Source organism: Notothenia coriiceps, unplaced genomic scaffold (assembly GCF_000735185.1).
Source record: "Notothenia coriiceps isolate Sejong01 unplaced genomic scaffold, NC01 NC01_scaffold00012135, whole genome shotgun sequence".
In the NCBI taxonomy this organism is placed as follows: domain Eukaryota; kingdom Metazoa; phylum Chordata; class Actinopteri; order Perciformes; family Nototheniidae; genus Notothenia; species Notothenia coriiceps.
Window position 1 is genome coordinate 1 of NW_011344836.1, and position 24,322 is coordinate 24,322.

Here is a 24,322-nt window from a genome sequence, read left to right on the forward strand (position 1 = left end):
TGCATTGTGGGTAATGTGGACTCTGGTTATAGTAGTCAATGAGTGCTAATTTAGTGTTGCTCTTTTTGTTTTTCCTCATCATAGGTGCTTTGTTGACGCTCAGCTTCCAGGCTCAAGGTCTCAATTCTTAGCCAGGACACAGGATGACAAGCTCCACATGTCCATTGATGCCTTCAGATTTTATAATGAGGACAGAGGGGAGGTGAGGCTCTATTAAATTACCTTAAACATGATTGTGTGTGTGCATGTTGGTCACTGGTCACCATGGGAAAGCGTGCTTTCTCCTCCCTGGGTCCACGTCTGTGGAATCAGCTTCCAGAGAACATACGGACCTCGGCTTCACTCTCAGTTTTTAGGAAATGCCTCAAGACCCACCTGTTCCGCACCGCATTTTACTGAACGTCCTTTATTTTAATTTTTTAAAACCTTTTATGCTCTTAACCTTTGATTTTTGATATTACCATATTTTATTCAATATGCTCCTTTTAGATATATTTTTATTTGATTTATTTTATTATTTTATCCTTATAGCTTTGTGAAGCACCTTGAGATGACATTGTCTTTAAAGTGTGCTATATAAATCAAATGTATTATTATTATTATTATTATTATTATTATAAGGTGGCGGGTATTACCTTGGTTGGTGATTGGCTGATGGCTTCATAAGCCAAAAAATCGTTATGACTTCATAAAGTGGCCCAAATCTGATCAACTCATTTTCAGACAGGTTTTCATATAAATGGCTCAGGACAAAAAGAGAGAGAATCTTTTTTTCTTAAACTGTCAGAGTCTCTGAAAACAGATGGGACACATATTTGTGTATAAAAGACATGAAAAAGTGCATAACAGGTGACCTTTAATAAACCGTAAACTCAAAGAAATGGTTGAAGTTCCTGTGGTTAATGTGGCTCAAAATATACATCTCGAAGTAGCCCTGCCGTGTTTTAAAATAAACATCAAGTTAAATTGAAGAAGACTTAAAACTAAGACCATAAAACGGATAAAATTAGAAGATGAATATCAGTCTTATCTATTGCTACCGAAAAATCCTCAAGAAGATAACTATTGATAGCAAATATAGTTTGTGCTATAAGCTATATGTATAGGCGTATGTTTGCCACAAACAAAATACTGTATAATAAAAGTCATGTTAGACATAATACAAAATACCTCTTCTCAAACAGAGCGACATATTGACTGCTTCACAACATGCAGTATGTGTTTCCTATAGATTTGTATAGGGGCATCTGCACTTGCTCAGATAATGAATAGGTTCAAACAGAATAAAAGAAACAATCTGAAAACACCAAGGTCGTCTTTTCTCTGACTCTGCACTGTGCGGCAGCAAGGTCGCTGTGTACTGATCGGAAGGAAAAGGACTGGAGCTTCTCACGGCGTTCAGTCCCAGTGCTCCTTCCGCTTTGTCCCTCATTGAGATGAGATAGTCGGATGTATTGCATGAGTCACTGGCCCATAAATGTGTGAAATAGAAATGCTTTAAATGAAAGGGGATGAAAAGTGTCATGGCAACATTTTGTAAAGAAATGCAGGCGCTGCCAGGAGGGTGACAAGAGAGGAAAATGCATCCAAATAACTGAGAATAAAGTTATAGGAGACAAACAAGACATTTAAAACATTCAGATCCAATAACTGCAGATTTCCTTTGTATGCAGTCACAATGCATGGCTGACACTTACCTCCCAAAAATCAAATAAAGTTTAGGACAATATAAAGTCTCCTGTCTTGATCCAGGTGATTAATATTATTCAACCACACACTTGAGGCGATTGAGTCAATATCCAATAAGATGAAGTATAAACAGCACATCATTCAGAGAGAAGTCCAGACTACCTAAGGAACTGTTTTCGCAGTGTTTCTCTCTCATCTCATGATTGGATAATCCATACTAATCTTTAGGGAAAGCACCCGCTGTAGGCATACAAAAATACACGCTTTGATGATATGACTTCATAAGTCCAGACGAGAAAGTGTGAAGCAATTAGCCTGAAGCGTGTGCATGTATGTACTGAACATCTGCAAATCATCCTGCGTGCTGCCCTTGTTACCTTGTCAATCTTTCCACCTCATCCCCTATAGCGCTATACATCCAAAGGCCGGGAGTCTCTGAATAAGACAGATATTATAAGTCCACTCATGCAGGTGTAGATTTGTTTGCTGGAAGAAAAAACATAAAACACATCTTAAAGCTGTTGTCCTCGAAGGAATTCTCCCTCACATGTTGCGTGAGGATATACAGAGAGACATTTAAGATATGTTTGACGGGGGAGTCATTGAGCGAGTGGCTGGAGGAGCAGTAACAAAGGTCAGAGGACAAGTTTACATGAGTGTATGACCAACTGTGACATGTGCAGATGAGTGCGCACGTTAATGTGCATGTTTTATGTGTCTTACATTTTCTCATGGTAAAGTAAAATGTATGCAGTACAGTAGTTCTTCCAACTGAGAGGAATACAGCTGACAGTTTATACAATCATGAATATATTGTTTGCTAGGAAAGACCTTATTAGATAAAGCGCTATATTGCACAAAAGTCAATATCATGGAGATTTGTAATAAAAGCAAGCCCGCAGGCTGTGATCAACTTGTGCAAAAAGCAGGGATGAATACAAAATACAAAACTTCAAAACTGGTTTCAGCTCGCTAATTTCTCTATTGAACTTGAGGAGGAAATCACTGAGGGGAGGCAGCTATTAAAGATTTTCGCCTTTGCCCAGCCTGATTAGACAGTAATGACTTCTCACCTTCCTCAAATTACTGCAACCTTTCTTAAGGCCCGGACAGACCAATCTGACAACAAAGAACTGACACAGACAGACCCCGACTGTTGCGTCGCCTCGCGTCTCTGCGTTTTGGCCATGTGTCGCACTGGAACACATCGCAAAGACTTCAGCCGACGGCCAAGAAGCACGTACGAACTGCTCTGAATAACTCTCCTTACCAGCAGGCGGCGGTAGTTTGTATTCGTCATTCAAAAGAGTCAACAACCGGAAGACAGACTGCATGATAACCTTCTCATGCACTGATTCGCTAGCTGAATAGCCAATCAGTGATTTCTTTTGCCGACTGCCTTTGCCCGCCGATTTTCGGCCGAAAAGGCGTCGGCCCGGCTGAAAAGACCCGACGGTGCGGGACACACCAGTCTGAGTAGGGCGTGTCGACGCTCATCGTCGGCCTTACGGCCCGTCCACACAGCGGCATGCGTTGAAGTTTCAACGTTTCTGCCTATTCACTTTGAATGGGTTGACGTCACGCTTCACCGAACTGCATTGTGGGAGCAAAGCGTAGCTTTTCTCGCGGTGCACGCTGCAAAAGTTGAGCAATGTTTATCTTTTGAAGCTTCGACGGAAGCGTCAGCCAATCAAATCATATTCCAGTACAAGCTCTAGCCAATCAAACCGCTGCTTGTGTGTCCGGGGCGGGAGATTCAGGGGATTGATTGTTGGTCGAGCTTCAGACATGCCCGCCGGCAAGCGACAACGCACACCGCTGTGTGGACGGGCCGTGACGCCCACCGACGGCGATAATCGGCCTGGTGTGTCCGTGCCTTTAGTCCCACTCTTGGATTCAAATCTTTATCTATCAGCATACGCGTGGTGCAAAAACACTACATAGGAACCAGGTTTAGAAACTGTTGACATGGGATCAGTTTTCTACTACTAAACTGTTCCCAATGAAAAGGGGTCACAAGAACACCTGAGATGTCAGTATATAAAAACAATACATTTCATTTTTTTTGTTTTCCCAAGAGAAGAAAATCTGTTTTGGTCGTATCTGTAAAAACAAATCTTTTAAATGATACCCTCTTCGTAGATGTTTACTGACATTTAGAGAGTAAGCGTGTGGTAGGAGAGGCGCTGTCGACTTCTCAAGTGCACGACCAAGCAGAGCCTGTTATACTTTATCCTATTAGGAGCCAATGAACAAAGAAGGCGGGCTTTGTATTACCTGTGAACTGTTATCAATTAAGCTGCCTGTCCCTGAGTAACATCATCATTGCGAAAGGACCCATTCGGAGAGTGCACATTAGTTAGCCTAGTTAGCATATTCAATGTTAATTTTGTGCTGAACCCTTCTGACTTGTTTTTCCAATAAATGAATCATTGGAAAGTTTTTGCCTTCAAGTCTTACAAAATATCTAATAAAAACTATCCGTACAACCTTTTTTTATTTTTTCAATAGAAATAAAATAAGAATTAATGTTAAAAGCTCGTTTAATGCCATGCACACATTATTTATTCATCACAGAAAGCCTCAGGCAGCAGTTTGAGGTGTCATTGCATGCTGTGTTTAAATGTAATTTAGTCCCGGTTGATATTATCAAACACGGTAAATGTGTTTGTATTTATTCAGTACTTGAACGTTTGTCGTACATCTTGAGATGACAAGCTTTTTCCTCAGCAATCTCTAAATCTGAGCTAAGGTATAAAGTTGTTAAATGTTTCCTTACAAAGGCAGCATGGCATTGACTTGCTTTCTTTTTCCCCTGCATGCATACAGCCTCAGGTGATTTGCAGCCAGCCACTCACAAAATTCTATTAACACTTCATTGATATGCAAAAAGGCTTGAAAGGGCATCTGAAAATCAGTTTTTGTATGATGTTGGTTTGCAGTCTTTATATAGTCATTGTTCAGAGTGCCCTGCTGAATAAGAACATTTCTTTATTGAATTTGTTTTATACAAACTGTGTCCTTGTGCTGGAAAAGCCTCTGAAACTGAAGCAGTCTGCACTCTTAGTTGATATATTGCACTCCTTGATATATTATTCCTCAGGCAACTTAAAGAGAACGTTGATTAAAACCTTAAACGTGTCCCTAATCGAACAAAGCTGTTGTAAACCTTTCAGCGGTGTGGAAATACTTCACCACATATAGGCAGTATGGCATCTTAAATGGCTTTAACAAGACAGGCTTCAATCATTATCTGGCACACTTGTTTTATCTGGAGATTGAATGCCGGCCTTCATGTGTATGCATTGAGATAACAAGGGATTCAGAGGATTTTACCGGATCTAATCAGTGGGTGACATGTGATGAGAGGAATATTGTTTTATGGAAATACGATGTTAATTGACAGGCAGCAGTGTAACACGTACCAAACAAGGTCCTCATTATGTAAAACCTGATTGATAAACATAAACAAAATGTTACTTGACATTAGAGGCAATGTTTTTTTCCTAATCATCTCGCTGCCTTTTTACATGACGTAAGCTGCGGCTGTTTAATCAGAAAGCCTGTTGAAGTGTTTTGAGAGTGCAGTGTTAATAAATAATAAGTTTGAGCTGCAGAAAGGAGCGGAGACTAAAAAAAGAGGGAACAGAAAGGAGGAATGACGGACATGACAGGACAGTAAGAAGAAGAGATGAGCTGTCAGATAAATGTTTCCGTAGCCGGGAGTAGCTGTGATAATTTCAAATAATTTAAATGGGTTTTTTTTATCTCCCTGAAAATATCTGAAAGACTAGTTATATGAACAAGGGAGGCCTTCTTCAGGAAAACAGTCAAATAATCTAATCATCTAGAAAACGCTTCACCGTAGAGACTGAAATTATTCCGGCTCTGTTGAGATATTGATTTTACATTTCAGGGACACATTCTTCACTCTCCTAACACTTTTGAAAGTCCTCAGGGATTCATGATTTATTGAAAAAAATAAAAATAAGAGTGCCTTTTGTTGTGGAGAGACACTTATTTAGTGTAATGTGGAGCAATTTGCTTTATAAAGACTATTACACATGACAATCCAGCCATCAAAAAAATATGTTCCTTTCAAACAACGTCTTCAAAATCTCCATTGAAAACATTTGTACACAATCAGTAGGCTATCTCGCCATTTACAACCAACCCTAATGTGTAAAACCAAAGTTTAAGTGTTGACAAAGACAAATGTGACGAGTAACATTAAGCAAAAGACTATCTATTCCAGTGGAGCTTTTCAATCAGAATTGTCCAGCCTGAGGAGTAAGGATGCTTCAAAAGAAAATGTATTAATCGGTCAGGTTACAACCAAGTCGAGTAATTCCTACAACATTAACTTCAAGAGCAACCTTTCATTATCCTGCGGTGCACTTATGCAAGGCTCACAGGACACATTTCCGAGCAAGGCTGACATAAATTAAAAATACATTAAGATTTATGTCCGCATTAAATGAAAGTTGGAAGACCTGGGAAAGAAACGTTTTCTGGCTGGTTTGATGAAAGGAAAGACTGGGATGTAGTTCAACATTTTGGGAAATAAACTTTCTGCTAGAGATTTAAACGAGAACATTTAATATGATTGATACCACTCTTACACCTGTCTTTCAAACATAAAGCTACAGCAGCAGTATGGATGCATATCGTTGACTTTCTTACGATACCGATACCACTGAACGATACCGATACCACTGAACGATACCGATACTCGACCGATACATATCGTGATACTTTCATGTTGTATTTGGGGAAAAATTGAAGCGCTTTATGATATAGTTAAAATGTCAAATGAATATTACAATTAATTGTGGGACTTCAACCTTTTAGTACTGAACAAACAATGAAAAACACGTTTGACAACACGGGCTTGAAGACTGTACATTCCTGTACTCTGATTTTATGTGACAATAGCAAATGTTTTGAGAGGTTGGATGTGTTGCCACCTTTCCCAGAAATAAACTTCTTGCAGTGGTTACAGACCCCACCATTCAGACTGGCAGTCATATGCAGCCACACAGCTTTCGTGCCGACATCGAGCTAATGAAAAAACGAAAACTAACCGAAAGGCTCAGACGTTCGGGAGGAAGGTGAAGGGCGTTGCTTGACAATCAAGCCAATCACCGAAGCTGTTGCAAGACGTGCAATCTGATTGGCTGACGGTTTGGGCATGAGTTTAAGGATATTACGCGTAACTTTATATATATTAAAAAAAAAAGATAATCTAAAAAGTATTGAAAACCGCGTCTGATTTCGGTACGGTATACCATAGCTGCCAGTAACCGGTATTCCGGTAATACCGGGAACCGGTATGCACCCCTAAGCAGCAGTCTAGCTGAGTTTTGCTTAGCCTAGCTTATCTTAGCCTAGCATATCTTGGCCTAGCTTATTTTAGCTTAGTTTATTTTAGCTTAGTTTATTTTAGCTTAATTTAGCTTAGCTTAGCACAAAGAAGGGAGAAAGTTAGCCTAGCTCTGTCCAAAATCCATCCAAAGCATACTGAGTTGTACTGAATATCTTGTTTGTTTAATTTGTAGAAAACAAAAACATTAAAATAGTTACAAGTCATTGTTTTACAGAGAGGACATGTGACTTCCTGGAGTGTCTGCTGGTTTCCTGTCGACTTCTTGGAGCTAGGAAATAGTCTGGCATAAACAGATACTCCCCGCAGAGAAATAAAGTGAAACCAGAACCCCTGGGTTGATTCAGAAGTAAGAAAACCTGATTCAAAATCCCATCAACTTTTCTACCAACAATGACAACAAAATAAAATGCAGCCTTAAACACACCCTTACTCAACAGTTTGTTATGTATTTAACTACATATACTAAGATAAGGTTAGCATATGTTTAAAACAATCTAATATCATTGTCTGTTCTACATTTCAGTTTTTGGTGCAGCTTTTAACGAATAGCATTTCCCAGAAGCCCTTAATCGTCAGGGCTTGATAAAGGAAGCTAGTCCAGGGGTCTAAATAGTGTCTCTACTTTAAAGAGTTCTCTCCTGCTGATGTTCAGGGTATATCAGTATGTAGTGTCTCTACTTTAAAGAGTCCTCTCCTGCTGATGTTCAGGTGTATATATGTACAAAGTGAGTAAAGAAAAGTGCTTAAAAATGTTATTTTGTTTGCCAGGTTAACCGTGTACCTCTCTTTTCAGCCTTTATGCTAAGCTATGCTAACTGTCCCTGGTTGTAACATCACATTATTAACAGACAGATATGTTATCACTCCTCTAACTCTCAAAAATAAACAAAATGAGTGTAATTCCCAAAATGCCGGCCAACTGTGAAATCAATCTGCAACCCAAGCAGCAGTCAAATTGAAAATGTCCAAAGTTTTACAAAGACGGACACTTTGAGTCAAAGTTTACAGTATATTGTCTGGAAGTTGCAGGAGAAACAGAGCACTCGTGACACATCCGCACACACTCACGTCAGCAATTACAGATTCCCGTATGCGCGCACGCACACACACATACACACACAACTGACTCACTCAGACACTTGTTCCCTCTGCTCCCATACATGCACAATTGCATACACGCACAGCACAGCACTAAACACACATTGACACCCCCATAAACAGCGTTAAATCTCCACCACGTACATCCCCGATTGTAATCCACCAGCCAGTTGCTAGGCAACGCTGTAACTTGTAATAGCACTCATGGCCCGCCGCATGTAGGGTGGGGGTAAGGGTAAGGATGGGGGAGCCGGGTGAGGAGGTTGTGAGTTTTTTTTTTATTCAGAGGTAGCTACTCGTGGGAGAATGGTGACGGTCGCTGCCACTGATGGAGACTTGATAGCTCCTCCGACCACCAAACCATCTCAGCAGCCATCTTGGAACCCAGGAGTCAACACTGAGGCTATTTCTCACATTTCTACAGGAAGGGTTGCCTTGTGAGATGAGGGGCAGAACAGCAGGGACACATGAGCAGACATATCTTGTATTTATTCTTGGATTATGTTCTGACAGGGGTGGGAGATGGGATGGGTGAATCTGAAAAATATGACATATTTAAACCAAACTAGGTCTGCAGCCAATAAGCAACTTTTTCATGTGTTTTTTAAAACAATGCACATAAATTCTAACCTGGAACCAACACATTATAATAACAATTGATAGCAGCAGTGCCAACCTCTTTTATTGCTTATTAATTGTTCTTGTCATCTTTAAAAGCTCCATCACCCAAATGTAAATCGGTCTTAAAAAGATATCTATCTTTTATTATCTATTCCTCTCTTTTTTATTTTCTTTATTCATTAATTATTATTAAATTCCAAAAAACAAGACAAATACCAAATATAATCACTCAGATTTTAAGACAATGTCTTTACATTTCCATTTTCTTATACGACCAATAGTCCAAAGCCCCAAAAGCCCTAAGTTCAGTTTCAGTTTAATATTACAGGTGATAAATAAAACCTCACATTAGAAGTTGGATTTTCATGTGAAAAATTGCTTAAACAGCTAAGCATTATCATTGTAACTGAATTAAAGAGTTTGTTAATCATTTTAGCTCTCCTGAAATAAAAAAACGTATACTAATTTATAAATCCCATCCTGAGCACTCTGCTACACCTTTGTGAGAAAGGCTGGATGTTTCTAATCAAACACTTTCACACTGATAAATGTATCATGTTGGAGGAATTTGTAAATGTGTGTGGACAGGTATTGTCTAATCCACTGGGGAGGAAGGAAGTTCGATTTGGTTGCAAAGCCGCATCGATCATCCTCTTTTGGGGCAGAAATTGCTGCCAACACATCACACAAATGTGATATACTCTTCTGCTCCATCCCTCATAAGAGGCAACCTGGGAGCAAGTTTGTCGGGATTAGTCAGCCTTCCTGCACCTTCTGCCTGTCGCCAAGCAGCCCTGACCCGACCACCGAAGTGGAGAAGCTGCTCACTGGAGCTCAACTGTGCCAAAGGGGGCAATTTAAAAAACATTATAATCACATGAGAAGAAATGTCCCTGGCTTGATAATTAGTATAGAGGCGAGTGGAAGATATCTTTGATGCTGTTTGGTTTGTCTGCAGTGCATAATGGGCTTCTTCATTATCCCCTTTTTCCAGCTAACTTCGAGGCACTTTCTGGAAGAAAGAAAAACCATCCATTCATAATTCATGCAGGTCTTAAGAGTAAAAGTCTTTTATCAAAATTAATCCATAACCACTAGAACTGCTGTTCTCAAGTGCAGCAAAAACGAATCCGATTCGTGTTTGAATGACACACCAGTTGAAAGAATATGCTTTGTAAAATCCGGTCTTAATGCTAAGCTAAGCTAACTATTTGACAGAAACAAGAGGTTATTAATCTTCTTATGTAACTGTTGATTATAGAACTAATGTTGAAGTGTTTTGAGAGTGAAGTGTTGTGTGCAGCTTATCAATTTGGCTTTTTTGAGATTTTCAGTTAGCATCCAACCATCATTACTAACGCACTCATATGTTTTATTATCCTGTTTTGTTCTCAAACACACATGCTTAAAAGGCAGCAGGTCCCTCAGCTGCTACAACAGTGACAGAGTCTGAACCTATAGGCTCCACCAGAGTCCTCACATGGACCATTTATTCTTATTTCTCATTGTGCCTTTCTCCATCCCTGCTTTATGGCCCCTGACAACTCATGTGACAAATAGCCTCCAGGCGGCCTCTCTGCTGAAACCTCGGCTCCCCCCAACAATCTTTACGTCCTCTTTTATAATAATCGTCTGATAGCGAAGACTGACCGTGTGCATCAGCCATGGGGAATCACTGTCTGGCATCGGGATCCACCAGCTGCCTGTGTCAATCACCAAGTGTGTTTTCCAGGCCGCTGTAAGTGTGTTGTAGTGAAACCATGCCACCCTGTGGAGGGAAAGGCTCCAATAATGCTTTATTGGAAGAGATTTCTCTTTATGTTTCTCCTTTCAGCACCAGAGCACTGGGTCAAAGACAGATGCTGTGTCTCATTCAAGGACGTGTTTGCAGGATGGATGCTTTCTGACAGAGACTGAAGCTTGGAGAGAATCCTCTGGTGGATCGAGGGACTCTTTATTCTGCCAGCGCCACCCCGCTGCACAAACATCAACCCAGAGGTGATAGCTTAAGTGTGTCAAACATGCTAAGATCACTTCTGGTTGTCAAGGGAATAAAAAGCAGATGCCGTCTTTCTGTGCAATCGGAACATCCTGTTCAGCACCTGAGGCTGAGATGTAGTTTTTGGATGTGACTCTCGATTTAATAAAACCAATGAATGTCTTTGGTTGTATCTCTTAGAGTGAGACACTATAGGCAAACCACTCTTTTTAATGCACTGAAAACATCCAAAGTGCACACAAACAGTGGTGGAAAGTAACTAAGTACATTTACTCAAGTACTGTACCTGACATAATGTACTTTACTGGAGTATTTCCATTTGATGCTTCTACTTGGCTGCATTCCAAAGGCATATCATGTACTTATTAATCCTTTCAAAGTTACTTTGTCCCCAGAAAACACATGATATGCTTCTGTGGTATAATGCAGTGCTGCACTACTAATCTACAAAGTATTTCAAGTATCTAAATGTGGTCCACATTGAACAACTACAATACTAAAACGCTCTTAGATTAATAAAAACAGGACCACATTTGAACCATAATGATATAATGCAATGCAAATATCCATCCTGCATAACGAGTACTTTTACTTTACATAGTACATTTGGCTGATAATACTAACTTCAGTACTTTATATTATGCACTAATACTTTTTTACTTTAGCTTAAGTACACATTTGAAATCAGGGCTTTTAAGACCATATTATTTGTCATTTTACTTAAGTAAGGGATCTGACTACTTCTTCCAACCCAGCACATTGAGGGGAGTAGGACACATCTATTCTTATTGCATTTAGTTTTCATTCTATGACATTTTGTGACAGAAATCCACCGTTTTTAATTGTTGATTGTCATTATTTCAGCATTCAGAAAAACATCAAAATCCTATACAAAAAGAGATGTGTACTTATTATTCAGTTTAGTGATTTGGAGTCATTTAGTCACATGAAAAATGAAGCTACTGAAAAACAAAATATATATATATGGCACTAATATGCAAACTCTGAAATTGTAAGACAAAGTGAACATTAAGTGTGTATTTGGTCAATACTCAAATATATTTCGACATGCATGAGAATTGGTTTATAAAAAGTTACTTGTATACATGTGTTCAATCCATGGTTCAATCATTATTTTGTTCAGACCCAAAACAATGACAAAGGCGTGTTTCTCGGGGAAATCGTTACATTTATGCAGTTTGCTACATAGATTAAAATGAATGAAAATCTATGAGGTGCAGCTGTTTAAACCAGTCAATGTTACTCTGCTGTTACAGAGACGATTGCCATTTGTTTTATGTGACCATCTTGCCAGCTGGAAAGCAGCCCTTTAAAATAGCTTTGCAGCTGCGCCTTTTTTTTAGCCTCGACGTTTTCTGCGAATTCAACCTTTCGACCAGGGTTTGGAAACTAACATACAATAACTCTAGTGAATAAAGCGATTGTTTGCTACAGGCCTTTCCGAGCTGAGACTGAGTAATATTGGCCACACACAAGGAGAGGGTGAGCAGTGTGCAGAGCTCCAGGCTGAGCCCCGGTGTCAGGTGCTCTGTGTGACCGCTAGTGATGCCTGATACTGCGGATCGACGCGCTGCAATGGACCGGTGAGACTTCCACTGCTCAAGGGAGGGGTTTCCTGCAGCAGCATGTGAAATATATTAATGAATGACTCTCATATCAGTATTCTTAACGTTCAAGATGAGATGTTTAGGCCTATATGTTTGAATCTACGGTTATAATATAGGCTAGGCCAACGATGTTACGTGATATGCCTGGCACAAGTGTATATCTTTACAAAAAAGGTGTTTATTGCATGCTTCGCTTATAGCCAACGCTGCTGCATATCAAGTAACAGTGACACCGCCAGTTAGAGTTGTTTGACGTCACTTTATATGATCATCCCGGCTTTACGACTCGTTATTGTTGGTTGGCTTGGAGGAGGTGGCTCTCTGTATGGTAAAAATAATCAAACAAGTCATAGTAGGCTGTAGCCCATGTATAACATTGTGGAAAAAAAAGCAATAGTTTATGTCAAAAGATAGGAAGAGATTATAGCATCAACAACATGTCTTGAATATTTCGTTTAAATTCGAGAAAAAGCATCATGTATATAAAAAAATGTATAGTAGGCTATGTCGAAAATAAATGTTATAGTATGTTGAAAATATAAAAAAAAAAGTTATAGTAAAGTATGGCAAGAAATATCAGAAAGAACAACATACTATACTATTTCCATAAAATAAAATAAATAAAAACATCGTAAAACAAAAAACAGCATAGTATTGTATTTTTAAGTTTTCAGAAAAAAAGATAGGCTATAAAACAAAAAAGCTCAAATATCCCCTTGAGTTGCTTCCTCATCTTATGTTGTCCTTCTGCTCAGGTTTACATAATGGCAGTCAGTTGTTAACAGAGCGTTAATTGAGTCTCTTGCCCCCTCAGATCTGCTGGAGTGGAGCACTATAAGGCAGCCATGCTGCTGAGTGGAGCTGGTGATGCTCTGGGATACAGGAACCAGCTGTGGGAGTATAATGAGTCGGGACCGGCCATTCATCAGGTGATTGCAGAAAGAACATAGAAAGAAGTGCTGAATAGAAACTGCCTAACCACTGCTAAAGGTATAATAACCCTCTGTTGTGTTCCTTTCTTACAGGAGCTGAAGGAGCTCGGTGGTCTGAAGAACATCAAGGCCGAGCTCCCTGATTGGCCGGTGAGCGACGACACAGTCCTTCATCTAGCGACGGCCGAAGGACTGGCAACTGGTGAGGGGCAATAACATTATCCCTCCTGTCTGTCCTTTGCTTGTTTTGTTTCCAATGAGGCGTTAAATGGATCGATCTGATAGTCGAAAGTGTTCTGTTGAGGCCCCATTGGAAATCATACCACCCCCCCCCCCCCCCGACTAAAGGTAAATCTAATTTCTACTTGATTTGCTGCTCTATTACGGCTCTGCACAAGTGGAAGGAAATGGTAGAAATGTCTACTTGACCTTTTTCTGCAATAGGGCAACCATGTTATCATCTTTAAAAAGTTTATGAGGAAAGCATCTGCAGAAATTAACGCTCGTCTCCCTCTCAGGCAAGGTTGGGGAGGACCTCTTGCATGATGTGGCGGCACGATATGTGGAGGGGATGAAGGACATGGAGGGGAGGAAGCCAGGGCCTTCAAGCATCCTGGGTGAGACAATTTATTCATTTTGAAATCAGATCACATTTATTTGAAGTGGTTGCAGTGATCTGACTTCTTCTCTGCTCTTTCAGGAGTCTCCCAGCTGAAGCCCGGAGAGGAGGGGGGCTTCAGAGTGAACTATAACCCAGAGGGGACGGGCTGTGGAGCCGCAATGAGGTCCATGTGCATCGGCCTCAGGTAAGACACTCATCCTCACAATAAAAACATAATAACTCAGTCTGATTCGTATGCATGGCTGGGTTATTATTTTCTAATTGTCAATTACTCTGCAGTGTTGTTTTCCTGAGCAGAGGGAAAAGTAGAGGAAATCAAATCCATGTTTCAAATTGATTTCCATTTAAGTGCCACTTCATTATTAATTTTATATTTCTTAATGGCATCTGGTCCTGGAAATAAAGGCCCCTGTTTTAGGACTGGGTTTAATTTGTTGTCTGAAATCCATAAATGTTGATTTGTTTGCATTTATCTCAACTGACCATTTATTTACAAGTAAAATCAATGTGCTCTTCATTAAAATTCATTTGTAAAATCGATTTTCTTCATCTTAATTTCCATTCCTATGTATCTATTTCCTTTGTCCAATAATTGTATATTAAATAGCTATATATTGTATGTAGCTTTAATGTGTTGTGGTTCATGTAACATGGCTATACTTGTGGCTATGATTTTCTAAACCCCAAAATAAAATATGAATGATAAAATGGATGAAACACTTCAAAGAATCCAGACTCACCGCTCAGACAGAAACGACTGTTTTCTGTCAAATGTGGCACAATAATGGCCATTTATTATCAGCTGCAAGAGAGAGGAGAGCATTACCGTAGTCCTAGCTGATGATATGAGGGATTTAAAAGACTCAGCTTGATATATAAAGACTCTTAATATGTTTTTGAAAGAGTTGCCCTACTGAGGTTACAGCCGTGACTTTCAAAGTTAAGGTCAGAGTCCAAAATAACTGAGGTATGTGTGAATACGTGTCCTCACTCTAGATTGTAAAATCTACAACATCTAATATTATCTCAGGAAATAATGAGGAAACTAATGATAAGCTGATAAAAAAATCCACTTTATTAATCTACTGTTGCTAAGTCTGTAAACTGTAAAGAAATATAGCCATAGATTTTTCATATCCATAGGTTTCCAAGATCACAGAAAAAGCTAAAATCTTGAGGTTGGGGAAGAGAGAATCAGGTTTTGACCTTTTCTTCTCAAAAAATCATTAAAGTAAAAACAACCAAACAGTTCTGATTCATTGTGTTTCTCAATGAATCCACTTAGCTCTAATCTCATCACGGTTGTAGATACATCTTTATTAGGAATCCATTGGATGTTTTTACAAAACAAGAAAACGAAGAGTTAGTGTTTCTCTGTCTTTGCTTCGGATGATGAGGCACAATAATAGGAACAAATTTAAGTGATGTAGAATTATTGACCGTCACAGCGCCAGTTGGTCTGGTCAACCTAGGACACGAGATAACATGACATTTCACTTTTAAATTGACATTTAAGGCACTCTGCTCTTTTCCTGAAAATAATTTATGATAAATGCTACAGTGGGATCAATGAGCAGAAAATGAAAAAAAACAAGCCGTGGAGTCCATTAAAGCATGCAAAGAAGTAATTACTATAAACAGTATCCACACAGAATATAAATGCAGAAAACACTCTGCTGTGTGATGGACCTCATTAAGTAGAACCCTGCTGCTACATATCCTGCCTAACAAATGCTGATAATGACTTAAATACTTTGTCCCCGCCTCGAGGTATCCAAAGCCGGACCAGCTGTTGTCGTTGGTGGCGGTTGCTGTGGAGACGGGCAGGATGACCCACCCTCACCCGACAGGTTTCCTGGGGGCCGTAGCGTCGGCTCTTTTTACAGCGTACGCCGTGCAGCGCAGACCGATCACGACCTGGGGTCTGGGCCTGCTCAACGAGGCCTGTCCAATAGCAAAGTGCTTTGTTCAGGGTCGGGGCTTCGCTGTGGAGGAGACGGAGAGGGACTGGGACTTCTTCTGTGACAAGTGGCAGTGGTATGAGCTGCTGAGATTAAGCTGTCATGCTGTATTCAACATCATCAACTCTCCATTAACCTTTTAAAGCCTTAAGGTTAATAGAGGATGACGTGATATTTGTACTGAAATGTTATTGGTCAAGTTCAGTTCAGCAGCACTGAGCTCTTTTTATAGTAAAGTAGTGCTCCTAAGGACAATATAAAGTCCATATATTTATTTTCATCATTTAAAGGGCCCTATCATTCTCATTTTCAGTTTCAGTTTGCGCTTTAAGCCTCTTTTGACATACTTTAATGTTCAAAAAGCTCTTTATTTGTCTCATACTGCCTGAGCTGCGGCACCTCTTTTCACCCTCTGTCTGAAACCAGAGCCCAGTCTGCTCTGATTGGTTAGCTGGCTCTGTTGTGATTGGTCAACCACATAGAGATGTTGGAGCACTAGCCAATAGAAGCTCAAGTGTTACATAGTGATGTCATTATGGTACGGAGATAAACATAGGAGTCAAATGGAGGCGTTTCAGGCAGGTGTGTGGAAGAGAAGCTCCCTCTGGAGGGAACTTTGAGATGTTAGCCTTTGTAGACCATTTACATTCACAAAAACCTACTACGGTAAAGGGAAACCCCTAAAAACATAATAGGGCCACTTCAGAAAATCATTAGATTTGAGCAGAGTGTGGATGTCAGGACTATCTCTTACCTCCGTCCTCAGGTACCTGGACACCAGGGGCATCTCCTGTGGGGTGGGGCCTGTGATCTGGCCCTCCTCCTACGGCCCAGCGGAGAGAGACGAGGACTACAAGAGCTTCAGTCTGTCGGGTCGGGCGGGGCGCAGCGGACACGACGCCCCGATGATCGCGCTGGACGCCCTGCTGGGGGCGGGGGGTGACTGGGAGGAGCTGATGAGCAGAGCCGGCTTCCATGGGGGTCAGAGATATTTTAATGGGGGCCTTTATGATGTTGGAGGCTGAGAGGAGTATTGCAGTAACTTACATCCCATCAAAGCTTCAAACATCTCATTTAAACTCTTAACCTCCACATTTTCAACTTTAAACCTAGACTTCCAGCTCAGCCTGGTAATCACAGCACCACTTCTTTGATCATTTGACATTTTAAAATGTGTCCGTACTCTTCTCTTGCATGAAGTGTCAGTGTATGGCTGAAAAGATTTAATGGAAAATTTACTTTTTATAATGTTTTGACAAAAGTTATAGCAGTGTGTGTATATAGTGTATAACAATTTCCAAAAGTCTTGGCATGAATAAATGAGTCATATTATAGTACATCATTTAAAATGTCATATCTGTCATTAAAAGTAATAATAGCATGACTAAAAAGAAAATTCAGAGTATCATAAGCCATTAAAAAATACCTCCTAGTATAAATATATTTGCAATAGAGAATAAAAGTTAATAGATTGTTTTTTGAAAGTATAGTGTAAAGGTAAAAAGTATATATGCCATGTCAGTCATAAAAATGGCATTCTAGCTTCGAGCTTCCTATTATTCTAAATTAAGTAACACTGTCTATGGTTTCCTTCCGGCCCAGGCGACAGTGACAGCACCGCAGTGATCGCCGGCTGCTGCTGGGGTCTCCTGTACGGCACCCAGGGGGTCCCCGAGGGCAACTACTGCAACCTGGAGTACCGGGACCGGCTGGAGCGCAGCGGGGAGCAGCTCTACGCCCTGTCCCACTGAGGAGCAGACCCTGCTGCACTGACTGTGTCCTGACGTCACGCACTGAGGGGGAACGAGGCCACACTCTCCGACACATCGACGGACAGCTGGGTGGCGCTCTGCCGTTCATCGAACCAGAGCGCTGACACCGAGCCACACTGGGGGGGTGACATTCTGACTGAAGGGGAGGCGGAGTGCCTTACTCACCCGAAGAAGAGTCTCATCTGCCAGAACAAGTGTGCCTCATGACGCGGATGTATAAAGAGGAGTCCCCCTAGTGACCATTTTAAATTACACCAGAGTGGAACAAATCCCAGCTAATGAGAAAGTGAAGAGAAGACAAAGAATCCCCTAGGAGACAATTATGTCGTTTTGTCAGCCTGACATAATGGCAGTGAATTATCGAGCTTCAAATGAAATGTGCTCTTGTTATTGTCTAATGAAAAGTAAATGTGTGTGTCTCATTAGAGTGGCTTCCTGCAGTGCAGAACTGTAACTGCCAACACAATTCATGTTTCAATAAATTAAACAAACAAGGCTTTGAAGTTGAGTTGAAAACTTTATTTTTTGGTCATTGTTGTTTTAATATTTTTTTTGTCTTGTCCATTTTTAATAATTATATTGTCCTACAGGAGAGGAGAGGCATAGGGGTGGGTTTTAACTACTGGATCGAGTTAAAAAAGGAAAATGATTTGCTAAAAATCCCCTCTTCACATCCTTCCTTTCATGCTGTATTCACAAGAGCTCCGCGACAGTCTGTTTCCCATGTGTGTCATGGTACCCCACACTGCTGGAAGAGAGAGCGTCTGCTGCTGGTCTCCATCCGTGTTCCTTCCTCTCCGACTAGTCCGCCCCAAAAGGTGCCTCATGTCTCTGAAATGGGAGGAAGTTGGAGAGAAGAGCAGGATGGCAGCAGGGGCCGGACGCACCTTCATCATTCGAAATAAAAAGGTCCTCCTCATCTGGGGGCTGACGCTGAGGTTTGAACTGATGAAGAACGCTACAGCGGGAGAATAAGGTGCTGTGAGGCTTTGTATCCTCCTCTCTCCTCTGCACTTCCTGTCAGTTTGTCATGTGTAAATCAGTCTGGGCTTCACATCCAGCAGGCAGTGGGGATGTTGGGGCTCATTCCTAAGAAGATTTAAGGAGGTGGGGAGGGGGCAGATGGGGTTTAGTTTCCAGGCTGATGGAAGGGGGCAGGGTGCGTTTGAACCTGCATTGCTGTGGGAGGTAAACAGAAAACAGCAAAAAAAAAAAAAAAAACACATAAATGCTACTTCAAGGCACAGATGGAGAATGAATGAATGAATGAATGAATGAATGAATGAATGAATGAATGGATGGATGGATGGATGGATGGATGGACGGATGTAGCTCTGCACTCGTACCTTGTGGATGTCCGATGTAAAAGTGTTGGTGTGCTCCCTGCTGGGGGCCGTGCTGCGGGTGCTGTTGCACGGAGCCGGGGCCCTGCTGAGGGGGGGGCTGCAGCATCACTAACTGGCCGTGGTTCCCCTGGTGGTGGCCCGCCATGGCTCCCTGTACGTGGGCCTGGGGGACAGGAGAGTCGTGTTTAGATCAGAATACATCTTTGTTCGTTCAAAAGTCATTTTACCCGTCAAATACTCATGATCAGGAGAGGTCCATTTGTTCAGGAAACTTATTACTGAAAACTTTCGTCAAATACCTTTTTACCCGTTATGAACTAAAGGAGGAAAAGATGTTGTCTAAATACATGTTTAACAAGAGTCGTTCAAAAATAAGAGCAATACTAAAATAACAATTGTTGACAAGAGAAGATGACAAAGATTTTCCTTAATGCAGCATTTTAGAGAAAGGACATTGTTGAGGTGGACCATGAGTGACTTCCTTTAGTTAAAGTTAACAATAAAAACATTAGGGAGTTAGAGAAAGAAAGGAGTCAAATGAACAATATAATCTGATAACCGTTTATCGGCTAGACTAAAATTGTTATGGTTTTCTTTGCTTAAGGTAAGACTAAAAGTGCCAGACATGGGACACTTGGGACAGGGTGAAGTTGACTAAAAAGTATAAAAACGTGGACATTTGAAACAGGATTTAATTAAGAACATCTAACTAAACGAACACTAACATGAAAAGGAACCGAGAAGGTCTCAGCACTGAGGATCCTTACCTGTGTTAACTGGCCCAGAGGATAGGACTGTGGGATGCCCTGGTGGCTGTGGATGCTGTAGCCCTGGATGGGGTACGAGCCCTGTGGAGACGTGTGTCCCGGGGGCATGTTGGGGGGGGTCTGTGCTGACAGAGGACCTGAGTGGTACAAGGACTGGGGCTGGGGGCCGGGCTGGGCATTCTGAAAGGAGACCACAATGTCAGAAGAGATGATGAATGAAAATAGCATGTCCCTAAGGCTGAATTCTCTGAAGGGTCTGGCCCACAAAGTGAGCCCTTCAGAGGACATGAAGCCCGGGCTAAACAGGCAACCCCTCCCCACATCTCTTAACCTTATCAAGCCTACATTTATGTACATTTTTCTAGTCTAGTATTATGATGGAGCCTTTTTTTTTTTAAATGGGCCTGGTTTGTTCCTGAGTTATTCTGTCATGCATAGAGAAATCCAGACTTGGTGGATGCTCCCTCAGAGTTGGGACACATCGGTATATTTTGTGTCCTGTACCTGTCCGGGGCTCTGTGCAGCGTGCTGGGGGGGGGGCTGGTTTCCTGTCGGGGTGCTGGAGGGCTGGGGCTGATGAACGGCACCCGCGTGGTGGGCAAAGGACTGTTGAGCTACAGAGGGAAATAAGAAAGATGATTAATGTCAGAACTACTTTATATTGTCGTTTACTCTCAATGTTTTTTTGAGGCTCTTAATGAAAGTATGACAATTACAAACATATGATAAGCTGTAAATGTGTTTTGAAAATCTTTAAACTAAAAATATCCTCATCAGATTTAAAAATAAAACAAAGTATAGGAGCAGTACGACTTCAAATCAAAATAAATGAATACTATTGGCTCATTCAGCGTTGGAGCACAGGCCCCTTGCAGAGATATTTAGGAGGTTTGAGCTCTACTCACCGTAAATGCCCTGCTGTTGCCCCTGAGGCCCTTCTCCCTGTGGAGAGAACTGGGGGCCTCCTGGGGGGCCCATGGCTTGTGGGTGTGGACCACCGCCTTGCCCTATCATCCTGGCTCCTCCTTGCAGCATAGAGTACATCGGCTGAAGAGAGGGGGGAACAAATCCACATATTTAAATACTAATCCCATACTGCCAGTTTTTTCCGTTGTTAATACAGTGAGGAAGATGATACATGTTTTGGTTCAAAGGCTTCATTTTCAGTACCAAACTGTGAGGCTTCTTATAACGGTGTATTTGTCACCAGAGAGGGATTGTTGCGTAATATTGTATCCAGTTAACATTTTGTTTGTACAACCTGTGCAGCAGATTAAACTGCATCAGACATAAATATAAGTTTGTAAACACATTGAATGGTTTACTAAATGTCAGAGCAAAGTGGAAATGTGCTAACATATGGGAGTAGCATAACAAGCTCTCAGAACAAACCTCTCAGAACAAACATTCAGCCGACCATTTAAACATGAATAAAAAAAAAAGGTATGAGAGGTCAGACTTACAACCTGTCCGGGGTAAGGGGACATGGCCTGGAGGACCTGCTGCTGGCTGTACTGCTGAGGGTTGTACTGCAGGTAGGGCTGAGGGTAGGGTGACGCCACCAGAGGGGCCCCGGCTGCTGCGGATGCAGCCTGCAGCATGGGCGGAGCCGAGTTACCATGGTCCGAGCGCTGAGCCACTGCACAGCGGGGCGGGGGGGGAAAGAGTTAATAAGACCACAGAAACATTGAAGGGAAACAAGTACAGCTTTATTTGTCAAATGTTTAAACGGAGACTATACATTGAAACTACAGATCTGGAGAGAGAAACATGCGTTTACCTTTGGTCCGGGGGTATTTCCCCTGGCTGACTGCAGACATGGTGTACTGGTACATGGGTGGGGGCTGCAAGGCAGAAATAATCAAGAGGGACATTGAGAAAAAGCTGCGTTGTGATCAGTCAGTCAGTCAAAACTAAATAATGATCATTTTGATACTCAATGAATTGTTTTAAAATGTTTAAAGCAAAATGCCACAATATTTCTAATGTCAGCCTCTGAAACATTTAGATTTTCTGGGTATTCTATAATAGCAAAACGTATATTTTGAATGTCCAATATTGTACAGTCAAAACATGCTGTTTAAATATGTGACAATCTGGTAAACTAAATAGCATTTTATTTGTACTGAGACAAAAATGAGAAAGTGACAGAAATAACCGTTAGCTGTAGACCTAAACAACTTTGAAAACAAATAAAGAATATTAATTTATAATTTGCTGAAGTACCTGCACAGGGTGGATCTGTGACACATAGGAGAGGTAGGGGGTGTTGTACAGGGGTCCCTGCCCCCCGGGGTGCTGCAGGAGCACGGGGCTGGGGGGAGTGGGACGAGGCGGGGTGGGCGCTGTGTTGGGCTTCACCTGTAATAACAAAACCACAGGGAGATTAAATAAGCATGTCACTTAGCTAATCACAGGCATTTCAACAAATCTTATCATTCAACATTAGAACAATACGTGTTTGTACCTAAGAATAGTACTTTTTTTATAGCTTATGACTTCGACTTTATAAAATCCACTCAGTACTCAAGTGCTCTATATCATACTCTTGTTTTAGTATAGTTCATATTTTTCTAACATTTCAAGCATTCAGCAGGAACACATTGGCTTACCATGGGCATTGGACTTTTGATAGGGTTGAACTCCTTAGCGTTGGGGTTTAAGGTTGATTTCTTGATTTGTCTGGAAGACATAAAGAAAGAAATGTGTTAACAATTATTTATCACAATAATATAAGCCATTAAAACCAAACTGTTTAACGGTGAAGAGTCTCTCAGAACTCACTCTGGCATGCCCTCCGGACGCTCCGCAGACTCAGGCCTGGAGTCCTCGCTGCCCGGGGTCCTGGCTGGCTGCGGGGTGGCCGGTGAATGCCGGTCTGAAACGGTGCCAGATGTGGAGTCTTTAGCGTCTGCAGCAGGGGAGGGTGAAGGCTGAGGCTGGGAAGGACCCGAAGCTTTGGGCTCTGATGAAGCGTCTGAGGGCTTGGCTCCGCCGGGCTGGGTGACCTCGCCAAGGGAGGGTGGGTTCGATGTCGCTGGGGAGCTGGGCGAGCTCGAGCTGCCTCCACTCGGCTGGAGCTGAAGACAAGAGCAGGAGATAAGGATTGAGTTTAGATGTTAAGGAGAATCGAGGTGTGGCAAACAGGGAAACGAAGTACGGAAGATTTAAGAAACAGATACATGTAATCTTATACCTAGATTTTTCTTATGAACTGAAGAATTCTACTGCAATTTAAAGCTTAGGGTTCATACACTTTTTCACCAATGATTTTCCATGACCAAAAAAATTACTCTTTCTCAGCGGTAACACTGAAAATTGCTTATTTTATGGAACAGGAAAATAAGGTCTGCATATGAAACATGTTGTGCTAATCTATCAATAATCTAAAACAAATCAAGTAGTAGGCTTACTAGCTTCTACACGCTAAAGCAACTAAAATCTCTCACCAGCAAAATACCTCGTCAGTTAAATGCCATTTTACGTTTCATTACTATACGATACAGTATTTATTAGATGGATCAAATATAAATTATATTTGATGCAACTTTAGTTATATTTCAATGACTTTTCCAAAACTTTGGGAAAAATATTATTTTCCATAACTTCTCCAGGGCCTGGAATTAGCATTTTGAATATCCATGACTTTTCCAGGTTTTTAAATGACCGTAAGAATCCTGAAAGCTGCCAAATCTATTTAGCACATTTCCATGAAAAAAGATTCCTAAAGAAACTTTGTCAAAAAGTCAAGGCATGAGAAACCTGTCTGAATGTCCTGTGAGACTCACTAACGGTCACAACCAAGTGAATAAGAGAGATTTTTAAAGGAAATCATTGTTCATCAGGGATGTCTCAGGTTGCAGCTTCTTGATTCGTCACAGATGTTCTAATTTCACACTTCACAGAGGCGACTGAACTCTTACCCTGAATTCCTTGCCAAATTTCCGCAGCTCCTCAATCTGAGACCTCTGCTGAACCGAGGGAACTGGTGGAAGAGAGAGAAGAACAAACATTAAGGAAAATGGAAAGATTTAGAGACACACAAAGAGCTGATGTATGTGTGCATTTCATTGAAAAGACTGATTTCCAGCCTCATACACACACCTTTACTACTCTTGCTGTCCTCTGTGCCGCTCTGGCTCTCAGCGGCACGTTCCTTCGCAGCGTTGCCAAGGATCTCGTTCACTGTAAAGACGAGACAAACGGTAAACTAATTAGTTGGGGCTTCATTAGATTCCACCTTCAATACCAGTCGCTTACTTCCACAAAGTGATGCCGGTCTTATTGACGAAGCTCACGTCATTATGGATAAATGGTTTTGACTTTGATATTTAACTCTTAAACAAAAGCAGGAGGCCGGTAATCAGACCGTACCATCGACAGGGAAGAGAGGGGCGGGGCCAGACATCTTCTGCGGGGGCATGGAGACAGACGATGTGTCCAAATAAGGCGTGTCCTGGGAAGAACCTGATTTAGGAGAGCGAGAAGCTGCAAGGACAGG

The 24,322-nt window shown here is 41.4% G+C and overlaps 2 protein-coding genes and 1 long non-coding RNA gene across 6 annotated transcripts in view; 2 read left to right on the top strand and 1 right to left on the bottom strand.

Moving 5' to 3' along the window:
- Window positions 1–7: 7 nt before the first annotated feature.
- On the top strand, window positions 8–22,228 carry LOC104947180 (uncharacterized). The gene is made up of 3 exons (XR_798531.1): window positions 8–202; window positions 10,223–10,233; window positions 22,217–22,228. It is a non-coding gene; the product is annotated as an uncharacterized lncRNA (long non-coding RNA).
- adprh (ADP-ribosylarginine hydrolase) lies at window positions 10,643–17,994 on the top strand. 2 transcript variants are annotated; one of them, XM_010773148.1, is made up of 9 exons: window positions 10,643–10,792; window positions 12,249–12,397; window positions 13,236–13,350; window positions 13,447–13,555; window positions 13,872–13,970; window positions 14,054–14,159; window positions 15,746–16,012; window positions 16,703–16,917; window positions 17,539–17,994. In XM_010773148.1, the coding sequence occupies exons 2-9, from the start codon at window positions 12,360–12,362 to the stop codon at window positions 17,685–17,687; spliced, it is 1,098 nt and encodes a 365-aa protein (XP_010771450.1). In that variant the 5' UTR covers window positions 10,643–10,792; window positions 12,249–12,359; the 3' UTR covers window positions 17,688–17,994. The 2 variants fall into 2 exon arrangements, with proteins under 2 accessions (XP_010771450.1, XP_010771449.1); XM_010773147.1 differs by lacking the exon at window positions 10,643–10,792 and having other exon boundaries at window positions 12,060–12,397.
- Window positions 18,330–24,322, bottom strand: part of atxn2l (ataxin 2-like) — an 11,372-nt gene continuing 5,379 nt past the window's right edge. For 2 of the 3 annotated variants that reach the window (XM_010773146.1, XM_010773143.1), the window contains 13 exons: window positions 24,196–24,309; window positions 23,926–24,006; window positions 23,745–23,806; window positions 22,606–22,901; window positions 22,434–22,503; window positions 22,048–22,182; window positions 21,602–21,665; window positions 21,285–21,460; window positions 20,727–20,868; window positions 20,326–20,435; window positions 19,822–20,001; window positions 19,055–19,217; window positions 18,737–18,887 (listed from right to left, as the gene is read on the bottom strand). In XM_010773146.1, the coding sequence (XP_010771448.1) occupies window positions 18,838–18,887; window positions 19,055–19,217; window positions 19,822–20,001; window positions 20,326–20,435; window positions 20,727–20,868; window positions 21,285–21,460; window positions 21,602–21,665; window positions 22,048–22,182; window positions 22,434–22,503; window positions 22,606–22,901; window positions 23,745–23,806; window positions 23,926–24,006; window positions 24,196–24,309 (1,643 nt within the window). In that variant the 3' untranslated portion in view covers window positions 18,737–18,837. Of the gene's footprint in view, window positions 18,888–19,054; window positions 19,218–19,821; window positions 20,002–20,325; window positions 20,436–20,726; window positions 20,869–21,284; window positions 21,461–21,601; window positions 21,666–22,047; window positions 22,183–22,433; window positions 22,504–22,605; window positions 22,902–23,744; window positions 23,807–23,925; window positions 24,007–24,195; window positions 24,310–24,322 lie in introns of all 3 variants that reach the window. The other variant, XM_010773144.1, reaches the window with a different exon arrangement.